Source organism: Lepus europaeus, chromosome 7 (assembly GCF_033115175.1).
Source record: "Lepus europaeus isolate LE1 chromosome 7, mLepTim1.pri, whole genome shotgun sequence".
Lineage (NCBI taxonomy): Eukaryota > Metazoa > Chordata > Mammalia > Lagomorpha > Leporidae > Lepus > Lepus europaeus.
In genome coordinates, this window is record NC_084833.1 from 78,244,760 (window position 1) to 78,265,695 (window position 20,936).

General features: G+C 36.6%; 1 protein-coding gene across 1 annotated transcript in view; it reads left to right on the forward strand.

Moving 5' to 3' along the window:
• TYR (tyrosinase) overlaps positions 1-20,936 on the forward strand; it is a 96,392-nt gene that overhangs the window by 72,069 nt on the left and 3,387 nt on the right. The window contains exon 4 of the mRNA XM_062198296.1: positions 12,803-12,984. Coding sequence (XP_062054280.1) covers positions 12,803-12,984 — 182 coding nt within the window. The remainder of the gene's footprint in view (positions 1-12,802; positions 12,985-20,936) is intronic.

The window sequence follows — 20,936 nt, forward strand, 5'->3', positions numbered from 1 at the left end:
ACTCAGCTGTTACCTGGTTATGTCACTCTATTGATTAAAATATTCCAATGGCTTCTCCTAGGTATCAAATAATTCTCCTAGTTATTCAGACTCATCTTCTATACAAAACCCCATATTATCTGGAATAAACCACAGGTATATAAACCACACATATATCCTTTTGTTTGGTCCTTCTGAATGACTTGCAGGCACTAAAAACATACTTCTGGTCTTTCATGCATGAGTTTTATTCTTCCTAGACTGTCTGTTTCTCTTCTATTACTTTTCCCAGAAGCCTTCTGTTTATTTTTCAAAATTTAAGCTCAAGTGTTACATAAGGGCCATCTTTAACAAATATTCCCCATCCCCATCCAACCAGGTGATATATTGTCTTCTCTGTTCTCCAAAAATATAAAGGGTCCTGCTTCTTTAGTGGCATTTGCACTAAACAGTGCTGAGACTTCACTTTCTTGGAAGACATGGTCAATTCCTTATTTGGTTTTGTATTTCCAGTATCAGGTACAATGCTTATTATACTCCAGGCACTGGACAAACTGATGTAGATCAGTGAATGGCACTATCCACAAACATCCAAGTCAAAATCACCAGCATCTGCTACATCCTCCCCTCCCTTTTATCATTTCTGAAATCTAATCACTAAATCAGTGAATCTTAAAATGTCTGTTAATTCTAAGAATTTATTAAATATTAGTCCTTAAAATATTGGTTGGGTGGGGCGGGCGCTGTGGTGTAGTGGGAAAAGCTGCCACCTGCAGTGCTGACATTCCACATGGGTGCCAGTTTGAGTTCCGGCTGTTCAATTTCCCATCCAGCTCTCTGCTATGGCCTGGGAAAGCAGTCGAAGATGGCCCAAGTCCTTGGGCCTCTGCACCCATGTGGGAGACCCGGAGGAAGCTCCTGGCTCCTGGCTTTGGATCGGCACAGCTGCAGCCGTTGTGGTCAATTGAGGAGTGAACCAGTGGATGGAAGACCTCTTTCTTTCTCTACCTCTCCTCCTCACTCTGTGTAACTCTTTCAAATAAATAAATAAATCTTCAAAAAAAATTTTAGTTGGATGGGGGGCAGAATTCAACTAATTTACATAGCTGAATTTACATATATATAACATATAATACCTATTTTACATAAAAGGAATCTGGTGCACTAAAAAGTTAAGTAACGTCTCAGTTTGCAGAGCAATTAAGTATCACAATCAGAGTTTGAACTCAAATATTTAGCTCCAGAATCCATGAAGATAACCTAGTATTCATTGTTTTTTAAAATATTTTTCTTTTAAAAAGGAGAAATACAACTCATTGGCATATGAAATTATTAGGAAATATCCACTCTGTTTGTGAACTATCAAAAATTCCCAGAGGACTTAAAAGAAAAACTTCTTTTATAGAACTTAATATAAACCTTTTGTCCTAAAGAAATTGAAATCTGTCCTTTGTATTAGGTTGTAGAACTGGATTTTGTGTGTGAGAAATCAATGTTGGGTGCTCACTGTCTGTAGATATTGCCCTAGAAGTAACTAACCTCATTTATGTCTCATAGCTCTTTGAAATTGGATGTTGTCCACATTTTGCATGTGAGTAAACTGAGACTTGCAGAAATTATCTCATTACCCCTCACAAAATTAATGCTAGAAATTTTCAACAAGATTTCTTAAGAAGCTTTTTGTTTCTAGCATCTTTTTTTGCTCTCAAATCACAGGGCCTTTACGCGTTTTAAAGTTGGGCTTTGCCATTTTGCCTGTTCATACTACAGATCCTTCTTATGTTCACTTCAAGATCTGTGTACCTCTTCTCTCAGCTGCCTGCTGTGCATGCGAGATGCCTTGCAACACTAGGCCCTTTCAGAATCCCTCCCAGGCACTCACTGGCTTCCTTCCTAGCCCAATATTGTGGACTGGTCATGGATAGCTCAAGACCTGAATTCACAATCCCATGTTAAGGTCATTGTCTTTGACCCACTTTTTTGTTGCCCAATTAGCCAGCACTGGCTTATGGGTCTTCATGGCCTTCACAGGAAAATACAAATGGGTCTAAATTCTAAAATGAAAGATCACATGTCTTTGACTATCAGTATTGAGATTTCTTGACCGTGCGTTCAGCCCTTCTCTGCACTGATTTTGTAATCAAGTGTCTGTTTCTCAGATAAAGTGAAATGATAGAAGCTGCCTATTTTCCTCTTCCATTTTAACTCTTGAAGGCTTGTTAGCACTGGGAGAAAAACATTATAGCTTTGCCCACTTTTATGCTTTAATTTCTAATTACCAATTAATTTCTTGCATGTTAGTGGAAGCACATTAAACATGAAATAGAACACCTGTGCTGCAGCCCTAACTCTGCCAGCTGGCTACAGTTGCATGTGTCACAGAAATCTGAAATAGAACCCCAGATCTTGTACAGTTGAGAGACCAATCTTTAATTATTTGAATTAATTTTCTTTTTGTATAATAGTGTGAATAAAATATTTAGCTCCCCCATCTGCTGAGGCTTAATAGCAAGTTATACTAAGAGTCTGTGCTACAGAAACCTTCTGAGTTAGATTATAAGGTCAAGAAAGCAACACTGACTATCCTGTAAATATATTTAACACCTACGATATGTTAAACACTAAGGAAATAAAGACACACTAAAACGCTGTGATCCCTCAGCAAGTTGGTAGCCCTGATATTGCTTGGTGGACTTGTACCTGCTCTGAAAGAAACAATGCCTCTACCACAGTTTGAATTTGTTTCCCAACAGTGAACAAAAGAAAAACCAGGATATCGTGAACCTGAATTTCTAAAGTAAGCATAGTGTTTAATTGGTGTTCTAGTATTTGTTTCCTGTTTCTTTCTAACCCTGTTGACAAACTGTCTCCAAGTGAAAGCTTAGTCAAAGAGAAACGGAAGCATTTAGAGTCTGCTTGGGCAGTGAAAGCAAGGAAAGAACAAAAACATAAAAAGTGAAATTCAGAGCCTCAGAAAAAAGAAGCTCCTGTATATCACCCGGAAGACCTGGGTCCTTAAGTCAGCCCTTACCAATGTTGATCACTATATCCTCTCCTCCGGCCTTCTTTTATCCAGCATAATTCCATGTTATGATTTTTCTCCTATTTGTTATATATCCCTTTCCTGATCATGTTGTATTGTATTCACAGCTGTTTGAATATAAACTGTATGCTTTCTGTAGCTCATCAGAGAACAGGAACATTTCAGGTATTGAATGAATGCAGGTGTCTACCAAATCAATACCTTACATCTCAAAATGGAAGTCAAGGAAAGCCTAGTCCAAGTGGTCTTAAAGAGTGAGAATCTACACATCAGAGTACAGTAGAATCATACGAATCCTCACAACCGCAGCAACCCTCCCATCATCCCTTGTAAACACACACAGAGCAAGGGTATTTACTTTAACTGGCAACAGAGCGTAGGAGAACAGGCCACTGCATTCCAATCCTGATTGTGCTGTTAACTAGCTGTGACCATAGATTAAGGTTTTTCCCTGTACAATGAAGAATTTTGGAGGAAAGAAAGCATAAGTGTTGTTTTTCCAAAATTGGACCCACTTTATGAATATTTTCTTATTTTATATTTGAGTATTATTACTTAACTTTTAATTGCCTTATTTCATTTTTGTTTTCATGACTATATAAAAGTAGATTGTATGATTCCCAGTTAAATAAATGAGTAAATTAAGCATTAGAGAGATTTATCAGATTAAATTTAAGTGAAGATGTTTATTATTTAAAATTTAGGTTTATTTAAAGCATTAAATAATTCAAAACAAAAGCTATTTGAAGAAACAATACAGAAGAATAGAAAAGGTAGGAAAACACAAGTCTTGCAATTACACATCTGCTGTTCAATAAATTTTGAGTGACTAGAATGTTATTGGCTACAGACAACTCAAGTTGTGGTTCTCAAAGATGGTATGATTATAACTTCATCTGTTCTGGTCTTTCAGAAAGATGACATCTGGGAAAAGTGATCCCAGATTGTCCTATCTTCATTTTCTCACTATTCTCAAAGCTTAAATTACTATGTACAGGTTGATGGCCTTTCAATTTATGTTTCCAGAGTAAATCTTGGTTTGAAATCCAGACTGAAAAATCCAACTGTATACCCAATATCCTCTTTTAAATGTCTACAAAGCATATCAAAACATAGTGCATCCAGAATCATTTTAACATTCCCACTGTATGCACTGTTTCTTCTTCAGTGCTCCAGTGCAGCATTTCTGGAAGAAAAAAAAAAAAAACAAACACCTTCTCCAGCAACATATGCCAGAAATCTTGATATATTTTGTGGCACCTTCCATGACAGCCTTTCAGTTGTCATCTTAAATTCCCACACATCATCTTTCTGCCTAGACTGATTTCTTTATCCCTTGCCACCTATACATATATATCAACTCCTTGTGGTTCTTAAACTGTTTTTATTGCTATAACAGAACATGTGAGACTGGGTAATTGACAGGTCTGAGGGTATGAAGCCTAGAGTTGATGGGTCCATATCTGTGAGAGCTTAATCTTGTATCATCTCATGGTAGAAGGTAGTCAGGCAAGAGAGCCCAAGAGGGCACGGGATTAAGAGGGGCTAAATTCACATTTTTAAAAAAAATATTTATTTATTTATTTGAAAGAGTTACACAGAGAGAAGGAGAGGCAGAGAGAGAGAGAGAAAGTCTTCCATCCACTGGTTCACTCCCCAGTTGGCTGTAACGGCCGGAGCTGGGCCGATCCAAAGCCAGGAGCCAGGAGCTTCTTCTGAGTCTCCCACATGGGTGCAGGGGCCCAAGCACTTGGGCCATTTTCTACTGCTTTCCCAGGCCACAGCAGGGAGCTGGATCGGAAGTGGAGCAGCCAGGACTCGAACTGGCGCCCGTATGGGATACCAGAGCTGCAGGCCATGGCTTTAACCCACTACGCCACAGTGCCGGCCCCTAAATTCACTCTTGTAAAAAGCTACTCTTGCAATAACTCACTCCTACTATAACATTATTAATCCATCTATGAGGGCGAAGCCTTCATTACCGAATAATCTCTTATTAGGCCCTGCCTCCCAGTGCTATCACATTGGGGATGGTTTTCAATACTTGAACTTTGGGGGACTTATTTAAAACATAGCATTATCCTTCAATAATTTCTCCATAATGTGTCTGTGGAATAATTTAAAATATCTCTGTTCATGTTATTAGCTACCACTTCAGTATACAAAGTTACTTCCTACTGCAAAATATTTCTAATATGGCTTCTACCAACCTTCATAAATTGGCCCCAGTTTACCTCCTTAGCCTAATCTTAAACTATTTTCTCCTTGCTCCCCATAGACATACAGATCATTTTTTTAGCTTCTTGAATTTGCTGTGCACTTCACATCAAAGACCCTTCACAAATTCTATTCTATCTTTCAGAAACACGCTTCTATCATTTCTCTAAATATTCATACTTCACCTTTTGATTTAAATACATCATCAAAGACTTTCCCTGAGGCTTCAGACTGGATGAGGCCTCCCCATTAAATCCTTTTACCGTGATGCTTTCACAGAAGTTGCCAGTCTGTAATTAAATATTATTTGTAAAATTACTAGTGAGAATTATCTGACTAGTAGACTCTAAGGATCATAGGATGGGGGATTTCAACAATGTCTGGCATTGAGCCAGTTTATTCCAGTTGCTCAAAATATAGATATTCATCTATTTAGATAAAAATGAATGAAACAGAAGTCTTTTTTATGTGTATCTAACAATTTTCTTGAGTTAGTGGTAGTGGATATACTAAAGAAGACATTTCCTAAATATAAAATTATATGAGGATCCCTTGTTTATTTTTTAAACTACTTTATTTTATTTTATTTTAAAAAGATTTCATTTATTTATTTGAGAGGTAGAGTTACAGATAGTGAGAGGGAGAGACAGAGAGAAAAGTCTTCCGACTGTTGGTTCACACTCCAAATGGCTCCAACGACCGGAGCTGCGCTGATCCAAAGCCAGGAGCCAGGTGCTTCCTTCCGGTCTCCCATGTGAGTGCAGGGGCCCAAGGACTTGGGCCATCTTCTACTGCTTTCCCTGGCCACAGCAGAGAGCTGGATTGGAAGAGGAGCAGCCAGGACTAGAACCAGCGCCCATATGGGATGCCGGCGCCGCAGGCAGAGGATTAACCTACTGCGCCAGGGCGCTGGCCCAAAAACTTTTATTTTAGAATAGATTTTTACTTGTTGGAATGTTGTGAAGATAGAACAGTGTTCCCATGTACTCTGCAACTGCATTCCACTTTTATTATCATCTTACAAAAGTATAAAACATTTGTCACAATTGGTGTTGACACTTGACTATTAACCAAAGTTCATCCTTTATTCAGATTACTTAGCAGCTACCTAACACATTTTTCTATTCCAGGCTTTCATCCAGGATGCTATCTTACATTTAATCTTCTTGTTTCCTTAGTCTCCTATAGGCTGTAGCAACTTTTCAGATTTTGTTGTTATTGTTAGTTTATGACCTTGGCAGTTTTCAGGAATACTACTAAGATGCTTTGTGAAATGTCCCTCGGTTGTGATCTGCGTGATGTTCTCTTCATAATTGTACTAGGGATATGTGTTGTGGGAGGAAGACCACAGTGGGAAAGCGTCAAACTTTTCACATCATATCATGGGTGCCTACGATCAGTTTAACATTCTGGATGTTAACCTTGATCACTTGGCAGAAGGGCTAGTGGTTATGTCTCTCAAATGGCTAATAGTTCCATCGTTCTTTGCTGCAATGTTTGCAAATCAGTGGGGAGTTACATACTACCTACTCAATGATGGAGTATCATCACCATGATTATTTGGAGTTCTGTACAGTAGGTAGATTTATGTATGTCCTAATATTTATTTCTTTGTATCAGTATGGACTCAACTATATTTACTTTATATTTTGGGCTATAAATCAATACTACTTTATCTATTTTGTGGTTCAAACTATTTCGGCATTGGCCATTGTGAGCTATTTCAGTTGGTTCCTGTGCTCTTTGACATACCCCTAAACTGTCTGGTATTGCTGTAAGTGTTGTTATTTTTTCCCTTATCACTTACTTTCTGACATTGCAAGAGGTTCCAGGCTCATTTTGTATAGGACAGTATTCAAAACATTTGAGAAAATGAATTGAAAGATACATTTATTTTGGTGTAAATATTTTGAAATCTTCAGTTAATGGAAATATGATTATAGAAAAACTATACATGGATTTCAAATCTTTTACATCTGAATAAACTTTTTAATTCCATAATTTCATGATTTTTAAAGTGCCTGCATATTTCCCGCCCCAGCCTTAGAACCTGTTATTTCTCCACAGAACCCTAGTTTCTTTTATTAGAAAATATTTAGACTGCTCTGCCCACTGTTTCCTCTGGTATTCCAATTATGCATGTATTACATCTTTTTTTAAATTATCCTGCATTGCCTGATTTTTTTTTTTCATTCTTTACCTTTTTTTGTTTTTCTCTTTGCATTTCAGGTTGGGAAGTGTCTGCTGAACCATCTCCAAGCTTACTTATTCCTTCCTCAACTCTGTCATGTCTACTGGGATGCCCATTAAAGACATTCTTTATTGCCATTAGAGCATTTTTGACTTCTGGCATTTTCTTTTCTCCTTTCTTGAAGTTTCCATTTCTTTGCTTATACTGCCTATCGTTTTTGCATGTTATTTCCTTTTTCCATTATAGCCCTTGAGATATTATTCAAAAGTTTTAAAAGCTCTATGTCTGATAATTCCAACATCCTTACCACATCTTAGTTGGGTTATGATGATTGCTTTCTCTCTTTACACTTTTTTTTCTTGCTTTTTAACAGGCCTTGTAATTTTTAGTGACAGCCAGACATTTCTTAGTGGGTTACAAAAACTAAGGTAACTGTCCCTTTCATGTGAGGATTTATGCTAATCTCACAAGGAATTGGGCTATGTTTAATCTTTGCTGTAGCCACAGATTCTGGAAGCTTCATATTTTCCTGGTGTCTATTTTTGTATCCACTCTTGGTTTAGGTCTTGCCTATATACTCTTAATTGGAGACAGTCTGCTAGCTTTTTGGGTTGTAATCCGCTGTTGTTATCCTGGAGCTCTGTTGGTGCGGGATGGTGGTATAGTCTGAGGAAGGAGTGTTCTAAAATATTCTGATTGAATCAGTCTTCGCATGGCTGTGACCTTTACAGGTGTTCCTCTGATGTGGCACTTTCTTTCCCAATTTCCCTCCTGGTCCCTTCCCTGGATGCAGCCTTTCTAATCTATTTCCTTCAAGCCTTCACCACTGTGGACTGTGTTTCTTTCCCTTTAGGTGAGACAGGAAGCCTGGAAGAGGCTGGACTGAGAATTCCCTTCCTCTCGCAGGGATAAGTCTCTGATAAAGTCATTTCCTCTGGCGGAAGGCTTTGTTAGGGAGAAGTTTCTGGGCTAATTTCACAGTGGTCCCATTCTTCCTCTTCCTCACAGAGCCAAAAGGGATTCTTTCTGGGATCTTCATCATAAAAACCTAGTGGATTTCCTGTACATAAAACTCAAACATGTGTGGCAATTCCCCAAACACTGCAGCCTGCAGGAATTTCTCATGATCACTTCTAGTGCAGACTCTGTGCAACCATTCATCAACCTGTTTAAACATCTCCTGCCATTTTATGGATCCAGCTGCTTCTGCTCCTTGTAAGCAGATCCCAGCTGTGCTCCTCTGGATGTACTTAGCTCCCCCTTTTGGGGATTGGCAGTCTGCCCTGTGACCTCAGTTTTCTCCTAGGTTCAGGAAAAGTTGTTGATTTTCAATTCAACTTCTTAATAGAAACATGGGAGTGACCAGGGTCTTTACATGACAGATGGGAAGTCATAAGTGTCATATATTTATGAAACACATCCACCATGTTTCAATCTGTAGTCATCTTTATTTTTCCAAATTCCTCTAATGTGAATTTCACTCTATCCCAGAATTCCAGAAAACTGTCTAGGTACAGTTTAAATAAATCTTTGATATGGTGATTTTTTCCCACAAATGTCAGTTTGAATATCTAAGTTAAACATTAGTATTCCAATGTGAGCCATTCTAGACATGGTTTTATGAAATTAACTGAAGATGAGAGCCAATGATAAAGCATTTAATCAAGATTAATACTTTCATTTTGAAAGGTTGATAAGGTGAGTGAGCACATTAATGGTTTCATCCATTAAATCTTCTGGTGCTAAGAATTGATGTCCTTGTCCTATTTAGGTAAAGAATTTTTACTTCTTGGCAGAAACAAGATTATTTATAAATTGAAATATAGTACTAACATTTCTCAATTGTCAAAAGGTGCAATATTTGCCTCAAGCCCTTATCTCATGGCATATTGTATATTGTTCCCAAATCATTCAAAGTTTAATAGTAAAAATGAAAAGGCATTAATTATCAGAGATCCTCCTCACTAAAAAAAAGATCTACTAGTTTAAAATACATGGTTTAGTAAAAATAAAAGGTTTTAAAATTACTTTTTTCTTTGAGAGGCAAAGGAGCACACAAATGAAGAGAGAGAGAGAGAGAGAGAGAGAGAGAGAGAGAGAGAGAACTCCCACCTGCTGGTTAACTTCCCCAGTGCTTGCAATGGTCAGGGCTGGTCCCGACCAAAGCCAGGAGCCAGGAACTCAGTCTAGGTCTCCTACATCAGCAGCAGATGTAGTAGATGGCACCACGTATTGATGCCATCACCTGTGGTCTCCAAGGGTATACATTAGCAGAAAGCTAGAACTGGGAGCAGAACCAGAACCTGAACCCAGGAACTCCAATATGGGATGTGGCAACTCAAGTAACATCCTAACCAGTGCACCAAACTCTTACCCCCAGATAAAATGTATTATAGAACATTATCAATTAGAAAATCTCTTTTTTTGGTAAAATATCTGTAGAATGTTATATAAGTCATATAAAAATGACTTAAAATATTACAGCAAATATATGGTATTTTTTCTTTTTTATGTTTAATTTTATTTTTCAGATTGTATATAATGAACAGGTCATGCATTGTGATCTAAAGAAAACACTAGGAGTTGTAACAAAACATAAGAAAAATACTAATTCATAAAATGATGTCGGTTCCTAACTTCTTCAACAGGAAAAAACAATCTTCTTGAATCTCCTTTACTGTTTCTACCTATCTGTATAATAACCACCATCAAACACCCTGAGCAGATGATGGCATTGTGGTGCAGCAGATTAAGTCCCTGCCTGTGATACCAGCATACCATATGGGCACCCATTAGAATCCTGGCTCCACTTCCCATCTAGCTCCAAGTCAATATGCCTGGGAAAGCAGCAGAAGATAGCCCAAGTACTTGGGCTCCTGCCACTCACATGGGAGACTTGGATTGAGTTCTAGGCCGCTGATTTGGCCTTGCCTCAGCCCATGCTATTTGGGGAAAGAATAAGCAGATGAAGGATCTCTGTCCTTGCCCTCCAAATAAATCAATAAATGTTAAACAAAAGACCCTGAGCAAATACACACAGCTTTGGTATTTCTATGACAGCATATCTCATGTCTCTCATCAATTGTAAAGTTTTTCTGGAGCAACAATAACAAGGGGAGGGTGGAGATGAAGGAAGGTTATAGCAAGGACAATAGCTTCTCCTTACTGTTTGTCACTCAGCCATGTATATTGTGTAATGTTAGTTATTTCCAACAACATCTTCATTTCATAAGTATTATTCCTATTTTGCAGTAGAATAAAAGGGACATCAAATAGGTTAAGAAATTTTACAAATGTCCTCTTGGTAACCTCATGCAGAACTTGAAATTTTTATACAAGACCATATGTAACTTGTCCTACAGTATATACTAGCAAATATATGTTTAAAAATTGAGCTGATTTAGAAAGTATCTGGTATTCATCATTCAAATTTTTAGTATTTATCAGTGGCCTCCTGATACCTTAATTATTTAAAAATTAAAAATCGGGCCAGCGCTGCGGTTCGCTTGGCTAATCCTCCGCCTGCAGCACCAGCACCCAGGGTTCTAGTCCCAGTTGGGGCGCCAGATTCTGTCCCAGTTGCTCCTCTTCCAGTCCAGCTCTCTGCTGTGGCCCAGGAAGGCGGTGGAAGATGGCCCAAGTGCTTGAGCCCTGCACCCGCATGGGAGACCAGGAGGAAGCACCTGGCTCCTGGCTTTGGATCGGCACAGCGTGCTGGCCATAGCGGCCATTTGGGGGGGTGAACCAACGGAAGGGAGACCTTTCTCTCTGTCTCTCTCTCTCTCACTGTCTAACTCTGCCTGTCAAAAAAAAAAAAAATTAAAAAGCAACTTTGACCTCTGGTAGTATTTAAAACCTAAATTATATAAGTAAATATGGATAGTTTTTTGTCATGGAAAAAATTATCTCTACTGCTGCCATTTGATTCCCTTAATTTGCTCTTTATTGTACTTCAAACTTCAGAAATTTTAATTTTTTTTTGCTTTAAGCATTATCCATTTTTTTCTAACACACCACTCTGTCTAATATATTATTACCTTTTCTTTCCTAGCTTAAATTTTGTAATTTAGTAACAATACTTAATTAATGCATCATTGAAAGTCACATTGCACAATGCCTTCTACAGTTAAGTAATAATAGTGTTTTCATTAAAAAACATCACATTGGATAAAGTCTTTGGAAACATATAGGACACATATTTTTACCCTCATTTTACGTTCTAGGAGATGAAGTCTCCAAAATTTCAGTGATTTGCTTCAACTTACGTAGCTATTAAAATACAGAGCTAGACCTCAAAGGGATTTCTCAGACTCCTAATCTAGTGTTCTTTCCTCTATGTTATATCAACTGACAATATATGCACAAAGTCATCCTCTTTGCTATGCTTTTAATTGTCCGCTATAAATTCTACAAGTTGATTTCTATTCCTCTTATTGGATTTTTTAATGCTTAATCTTTTAGCTCTTGTCCCAAAGTTTTTAATTGCATGCCATGCAATTCAACATTGAGTGATTTAAACAAGAAAAAAAATGTTAAGAGAATATTTGATAACTCACAAAATCATGTGGAAAGATGTTCAGAAACACGTGGAAACAGGGAAAGGAGCAGCAGCCAAGACATTTAGAAAAATATGCTAGTGTTCTCTGGAGCATTTGACACCTGGGATGTGGGATTCCTTTGCTAGATGTTATGACAATTGTCATTGCCCACTATTATAGTAATTTCCCATTGTCTTTCCTTCTTTTTGTCACTATTTCTTGTTCAAAAGCCGTGGATGGGTAGGTCCAAGTGCCTGAATATTGACTACATGATCATATTCTTGCTTTCTGAGAACTAGGCACTAGAGTACTAGTGTTCTAAGCTCTACTGTTTGAGGTGAGCTCTGTGTCCCATGAAGCTCATTATGTATACACTTTATCAAATATAACATGAAGGTTGAAATAACTGGAATTTCTCCCCTCCACCACCACCATGACCAAAAAATAACCCAATTCAAAATTTGCTCCTAATTTAGTTTTATGTGATATTTCTTTGGAAACAATGAATACATTTAATTTACAACTATGACTCTGTTGTTGCTCAGTAATTGCTTTAGCTGCATGGCACTTTGAAAGTTTTAAACTGGTCCTGTAAATTTCATTTTTCAAAGTTATTTTTACTATTTCTTTCAAATTAAAGAGCTTCTTCAGAGCCTAATAGTATGAACTGGTATTTTACAAATTATTTTCAGAGTATGAAGAACATATTCAGCATTTGTCCAGGTCTTGGGGTTTTAATATAACTATAAACCTTGCTATTTTACTTTAAGAATTTTAAAAATACTTCTTTCATAATGAATTTTTTCTGAGTGTTAATAACTTTTTCCTCCACAGTATTTTTGAGCAGTGGCTCCGAAGGCACCGTCCACTTCAAGAAGTTTACCCAGCAGCCAATGCACCCATTGGGCACAACCGGGAATCCTACATGGTTCCTTTTATTCCTCTCTACAGAAATGGTGATTTTTTTATTTCCTCCAGAGATCTGGGCTATGACTACAGCTATTTGCAAGACTCAGGTAAAGTTCAATTACTGAATCTAATGTGACGAACTTTTTTCAAGATAATATAAAGCCCTCTTTCTACAGTTACCCCCAAACCTTTTAAAATAGGAGAAAGTTCATCCTATCTTTATCACCAGCTTATTGTAATATGAAATGAATTTGAAGGATCTTTAAATTTCTAACCATTCAGTATAATGTAGGATATTTTGTACATGCCGATGGTGGTAATAGCACAAGAGAGAAAGAGAGAGAGAGAGAGAGAGAGAGAGAGAGAGAGAAAGGAAGGAGGGAAAGAAGGAAGGAAGGGAGGGAGGGAAAGAGAGAGAGAGAAAGAAGAAAGACTTTTGAAACTCTTATCAGCTGGCTTTGTGAGAGTGATACATTAAAAAATCTAGAGTGGAGTGACATAAAGCAACCATCTAACAGTGTTGGAATGATCTTTGGGAATTTCTTGCTAGAGTTAACAAGAAAATTTGTGAAATGTTCTTTTTTAGCTTAATTAATAATGATCATAATAGTCATTATACTTTTAAGTATCATAACTATGATTAATTATATAAAACCATAGGATTAGTTATTTCTGACCTTTAAAGTAGGATTATACTTGTATCTTCTTGACAAATGAAGAACAGATAAAAATTTTCCCCCTATCTGAAAGACTTCTACATGAAATTTTGTTCTGTACTTTATTAATCAACCACATATTGGATATTTATTCTTTGAATAAGGAGGTGAGGACACAGATCCAAAGAAAATATAAGTAACATTTCCAATATCAAACACTGATTATGGAGGGGCCAGATTTCAACTCCATGAGGTCGTCCTCATCTCACTACACAATGCTTCCTCTCCAACACCTGAGCACCAACTACCAAAAATAGCAAAACAGCCTAGGGCTTGTGGGTAAGAGGATTCAGCAAGCTGGTAATTTATGAAAGCATAAGTAACATATAAGGAAAATAAAATTTAGCAATTTCTTACTTCTTTTATTCAACTCCAGTAAGACATAAATGACTGACATCATTCCAGATCTCAAGAAGCTCAAGACAATGTGAAATTCAGGCAGCTGTATTAAGAAAATACAAAATATCAGGTTGTCTGATGTGCAGTCTTAAGCAAAAACTTATAGGGGCATGGAGGAAAAAATGATGACTTCTGAATAGTCCAAGATAAAAGGACCCAGCAAGGCACTGAAAAATCAGTAGGAAGGTGGCATATTGAAAAGGGCAGAAAATTTTCTAAGCTATGAGAATATCAAGAAAAACAGGTAGAATGTGCATTGTGTATTTATGGAATGCTGAATCCTCCTATTTGAGTAGTACAAACAATAGAAAATGACACTGAGAAGATAAATTCCATCATTTCAGAATAGCTAAAACATATTCAGTACTTTTTATGTGCCAGGAACTCTTTTACATGAACTGTCTGCATTATTTCCTTAAATCTTTGTAACTACTCTATGGACAACTGATTATTTTTCTTTCATAGATGAGAAAACAGAAGTTTCAAGAATATAAATTATCACAGCCCATTTTTCTACTATGTGGCATAACAGAACTACAATTTATAGCAAATAGGAGAACCTGTATGTTATCAAACTACCCTTTGGGGAACTGTTAGTTGTGCAGATATAGCTTTGGTTGAACTTTTTTACATTATGTAAAGATCATACCCAGTAGAAAGGTACTAAAATGACTGACAGAGAAGATAAATTTGTTTCTAATCTAAACCTGAGAATGGGGCATTTTGCAAACGTTTGAGTTGTGATAAGAGGAGGGGTTTTCTATGAATCAAAAAGAGGGGCATTCTCAAATGTCATGTTTTCCCTTTCTTCTATTAAAGTCATATTACATAAAAAGAATCATATTGGTAATGTTTTAAAAAATTTATCATGTAGAATTTTATAATTTAGTTCCTGTTTCTATTTCCAGAAAAGTTCATACTTTTGAAATTGCTGTTGTCAATGCCTAAATAATGATCTTATTTCTCCATTTGTCAAATTCTCAGATATGAAATAATTTTATACATATATAGTCATATTTAGTCACTGTTTTATTGGAGTTGTAAGGTGATTTTTCAACAAATGAATCTTCCCCTTTTCATCTGAGTTGCAAGCTTCACAAGGTCAGAATTTATCTTGCAAATCTGTCTATTCCACGTATCAAATGGTATCTGGAATGGGTGGAAATCAATAAATCAATTTGCAAGTAAATGAGGTTTACCATGAAGAACTGTACCTCTGAACTGACATAAATGATGCTTACTTGAAAGGTATCACATTCTTAATATCCAGGTTAATTTTAAAAATATATTTTAAAATAGTGTCAAGGATTCTATCATGCCAAGTATATTTAGGTGACTTATTTGTTTTTTCTTTCTGTATATTTTAATGAATAATTATGTTAAACAATGAATTATCTTAGATAACACAGAAACTGGTAGTAAACAATAGTCTCTATCTTCACAGAGCCTATAAGAGGAAGAGAAAAATTTTAAACAACTACTAACCTAATGATTCACTTATTTAAAGATGCGCCTATCTCTATAAATCCATGAAGTAATATTTTAGAGGCTAGCAATATGATAGGTAGAATTAATAATTGAATTAGAGGATCCTTATATTTTGGTTACATAGTTAGGATATAGTATGGAATACTGGTCAGCCATAAAAAAGAATGAAATCTTGTCTTTTGCAACAAGGTGATGCAACTGGATACCATTATATATAAAGTAATAAGCCAATTACAAAAAGACAAATATCATGTGTTTTCCCTGATCTGTGGTAACTAATAAAGTACCAAAAATGTAATATATATGAGTGAAAGTGACATTTTGAGATTCGATGATTATTTAGAGCCCTTGTCTCTGCTGTTGAGGAACAGTGTTTTCTTTCTTCTCATGATTTGGTGAACACTTTATGTAGTGTAGGGTTAATCTTACGAATATAATATGAACTGGAAGTAGGTCATTGTAAAAATTAAGAAAGGTTATAAGAGAGGAAGGAGGAGGAAGTGTAGGAATGTGGGTGGGAGGGAGGGTATGGTGGGACGTTATCACTATGTTTCTAAATCCATATATGTGAAATACTAGAAATTTGCTCACCTTAAAATAATGTACAAATTAAAAGAAAAAATAATGGAAGGCATTAATAAATTTTAAGTAGATTGTGGGCAAATCTGGGTATTCAAAGGATTTTTTTTTATTTTTTATTGTATTTAAGTTATACAAGTTTCATATATTTCACATATACATATTTAGGAATCTAGTGAGACTTCCCACTCTACCCTCCCTCCCACCCACATTCTAACCATTCTTCCCCCTCCCCCTTGGATTCCCATTTTTAATTTTTTTTAAAGTTTTATTTATTTTACTTGAAAGTCAGAGTTACACAGAGAGAGAAGGAGAGGCAAAGAGAGAGAGAGAGAAAAAAAGAGAGAGAGGTCTTCCATCTGCTGGTTCACTCCCCAGTTGGCTGCAATGGCCAGAGCTAGGCTGATCCAAAGCCACCAGCCAGGAGCTTCTTCCAGGTCTCCCATGTGGGTACAGGGGTCTGAGGACTTGCGCCATCCTCCACAGCTTTCCCAGGCCATAGCAGGGAGCTAGATCTGAAGTGGAGCATATGGATCTCAAACCGGTGTCCATATGGGATGCCAGCACTGCAGGAGGCGGCTTTACCCTGTACAGCACAGTGCTGGCCCCAACTCATTTTTAATTTTTACAATGATCTATTTTCAGTATACTTAGTGATAGTGTAGTTCACACTACTCTAAGTAAAGGAGTTCAGCAAATGGTATGCAGAGAAAGAAAACAAAACAAAACAAAAGATTGTTCCTTAGTCTGTTCTCAAAATGTCTATTTCATTCCAATACATTACATTTAAGGTATTCTACTAGCTTCATTAGATCAGGGGAAACATTTGATATCTGTCTTTTTGGGACTGGTTTATTTCACCAAGCATAATGGTTTCCAGTTGTGACCATCTTGTTGTAAAAAACAGGATTTCATTTTCATGTTTGTTTTTTTTTTTTTTTTTTACAGCTGAGTAGTACTCCATAGTGTATATATACACCATAATTTCTTTATCCAATCAATAGTTGATGGACCATTAAGCAATATCTGGGTCAAGCAATATCTGGGTCAGTAGAATATATAGTCCCAAAACTCAAAATAGATACATTGCCTTTAGAATGTAATTTGAGAGAAACCTAAATATGAATTGTTATTTCAGTAAATCTTTAAAATTGTGTGTAATAGTGATTTTTATTCTCCTCTATGGACAAATAAATTGAGATTTAGATAAAATGACTAATTTTAAATACTGAAGATAGTAAGTGGCAGAGATTCAACAGCAAATGTATGATCTCTTCATAAGTTCACAGGAGACAGGGCCTCCCTTAGTTCTCATATTGTCTTCTACACATGCACCCCACTTCATTGTTCCTTCCTCAGTGTGAAAATGGTTACTTTTTACTACAATGACACCAAAAGGATAAGGAAGGGGATATGAGGCCCAAGGAATTACAATAGAGGCTTTAAGGTATTTATTCTATTTGAATTCAAAGAAACAAATTGCTCCATCTGCAATCTAGACATGAATTTATATAGTAAATTTTAGGGAAATTTGACTTTGAAAATTGCAACAATTGCCTATTCCCTATTTTATGAATTATTCTATACTTTTGCTTCTATTATACTTCCAAGGAGTTTAAAATTTATTTCTATCCATTGCTAAATGTTAAGCGTACTAAAAAAGTCCTTTAAAATCTCTTGATATAATTTAGTTCAAGGAGGTCATTATTCATCACTCATGTATTCATGTTTATAATTACTTGTGTTTTTTTTTTCTGTAAAAAGGCAGCTAATGCCTGACATTAGTCAAATATTTTGTCTTATAATTAAATTTAAGGATGCTTTTAAAATTTGGTAACAAGTAATTTTCTTGCATGCATAACTGATTGAAAGGTGAGACAAAAAAGCTTTTGCAATGAAAGGTTGTGTCCTTAACTGATGGTAAGTACATTTCTTTCTGTAAGATAATTCTCTGTTGAGAACTTCCTTCTTTCAATATATTCTGAAAGACATGGAAATTTGATTTCAAAAATGAGAGTAGGAGAGCATGCTAACAGCAGGATCTTATTCTACAAGCAGAATAGAATTTTATGAGGCTTCTGTCATTCATGGCTATGTGCAGTAGCTATACTTGGCTGTGTGATTGCTTTTGTGTGTGTGTTATGCCTTTCTTCCCGGCATGTTTTACCATCAACATGGCATGCTCAGGTTCTTCTGCCCCAGGGGATTGTCTTCCAAGACAGAGGCCCCAACTCCACATGCAGATGTGGGAGCTATTTCCCTCATGATCTCATTGGATCTTTTACATTATTTCATTATAGCATCACTGTTCTTGAAATATTTGTTTATATATCAGCCCCTTTCCTAGCTACTGTTTGCTTCTGACCAAGCCCTCTGTCTTATTTTTGTAGCTTCAGTGCTTGGACTCCAACCTAGCATGTAGTATGTCTCAGTGAATATTGGTTTTATGAAGTCAGTGAATGAATGAATAGAAAACTGAAAAGTAAAGCAAATAAAATATAGTACTTGCTACTGAGAGCTTTTACTGAAAAGTAAGAAATGCATATAAATAATTAAAATACATATATAAACATCAGAAAGGAACAAAGAAAGAAACAGTCTGGGCATCCAGACAAGAGAACTGAGTCAGTAAAGAAATCTAATTTGAGAGAGAAAAACTCATATTGAAAGTTGATTTAGTTGAAATATCAATGAAATCATAATGGAATATTTTATGCAATTGCTAGAATACATTGCAGTTATAAATCACTCTCTGTGTGGTAAGCATTGTCTCATGGGCTATACATATTGTCTAATTTAGTCACTAATAGCAAATTTTCTAGAGTTTCTAACTCCTAATTCATTAAATGGTGGAAATGATCCCTAACTACATTGTGGATTTCTTGATGATTAAATGGGTGTGTGAATACATTTTGAAAGTGACAGGGCACAAAACAAGCAGAAGACTAAACAACTTTTCTGAGGATAAATGACAAGAAGAATAGAATTTTAACTTGCTAAAAAATGACAGGAAAATTATGACATTAAGATAGAGTAAGAAGGTGAAGAGTTATTATTCCAGAGAGAATTAGAATACACAGAAAGAAGACTGAATTTCACTTTAAAGCCATTAGGAAATAAAAAGAATGCTTCAAAAAGGATAATCCCTAAGTGACAGTAAATACTGAGATCACTTGGAATGAATTGAAGTAGAAAAATAATAAAAGAAGTTGCAGGATAGACCAAAATAGTCCTTAAAAACTGTGAAAGCACTTAAGGTAGGCCACTCACAATAAAGGAAATAAAACTTATTATGTAACTTCTATGTACCCTGCATATTGTTGGACATTTAAAATGTACTATGCATTGGGGCTGTCATTGTGGCACAATAAATTAAACTGTGGCTTGTGATGCCAGAATCCCATATCGAAGAGCCAATTTGAGTCCTGGCTGCTAGACTTCTGATCAAGCAGCTTCTTTTTTTTTCTTCTTTCTCCTCCTCCTCCCTCTTCCTTTTCCTCCTCTTCCTTCTTCCTCCTTCTCCTCCCTCCCCCCTCCTCTTCTTCTTCTTCTTCAGATTTATTTATTTATTTGAAAGACAGTTACGGAGAGGGAGAGGGGAAGGGAGAGGGAGAGGGGGAGGGAGAGGGAGAGGGAGAGGGAGAGGGAGAGGGAGAGGGAGAGGGAGAGGGAGAGGGAGAGGGGGAGGGGGAGAGGGAGAGGGAGACGGAGAGGGAGAGGGAGACGGAGAGGGAGAGGGAGAGGGAGAGGGAGAGGCAGAGGCAGAGGCAGAGGGAGAGAAAGAAAGAGGTCTTCCTGAATACCCGAAATGGCTGGAGCTGGGCCAATCTGAAGCCAGGATCCAGGAGCTTCTTCTGGGTTTCCCAGATGGGTGCAGGGATCCAAGCACTTGGGCCATCTTCTACTGCTTTCCCAGGCCATAGCAGAGAACTGGATCAAAAGTGAAGCACACAGTACTCAAACTGGCACCCATATGGGATGCTGGCACTGCAGGCGGCAGCTTTGCCTGCTACGCCACAGCACTGGCCCCCTGATCCAGCTTCTTGCTGATGCACCTGGGAGGCAACAGAAGATGGACTTAGTACTTTGGCCCCCACCACCCATTTTGGAGACCTGGGTGGAGTTCCTGGATCCTGACTTCAACTTCTCCCTCTCTCTTCCTTCCAAATATGTAAATAAATAAATTTTAAAAAATCTGTATGTATTAAACTATGTATTAAAATAAGCAACAGAAAACAGGTTTAGGGATGTATCCCATTTTCAAAATAATTTTAACTCTATTAAAACAGTAATTTTCATGTTTGAAAGAAATAATTTTCATTCCTTTTGATTTTAGATTTATTGGATTTCATTTTGTAAGGTTTAAATTAATATGCAAGAATGTAGATCTTTTTCACCATAATTTATTTTAAAAATAAAATTAATCTTTTGTGAGTTATCGTCCCTTTCTGAAGAAGTGAAACAGTATCAGTCTTGCTCAAATTATGTTTAATGAATTCTAAGAGTTTCAGAAGTGTCTCAGTAATAACTGGAAAGAAGATGGTGCCAGGGATAGGAGAGGAAAAAGTAACAGGAGAAATGGACAGGGCTTTTGCCTTATATTCCCCAGTGAAATTAGAAAAGTTCCACTTTTATCTTTTTGAATACTGGGATTTAATATAAAATTAGTTTTTTAACAAGTTCTCCTCATTGCAAAAAGAATATCCGTGCTTTAATCTTTCTGAACATTATCAAGTCTATGGTGAATAGTGAGATTCTCATTTTAAATTTTATTTCATGTTGCTATCCATTATTTCCAAGATATTTATTATTCTTTTTCCCCCTTTATTTGTGGATCCCATTTTTATTACAATTAAGTTTACCTATAATTATAATTC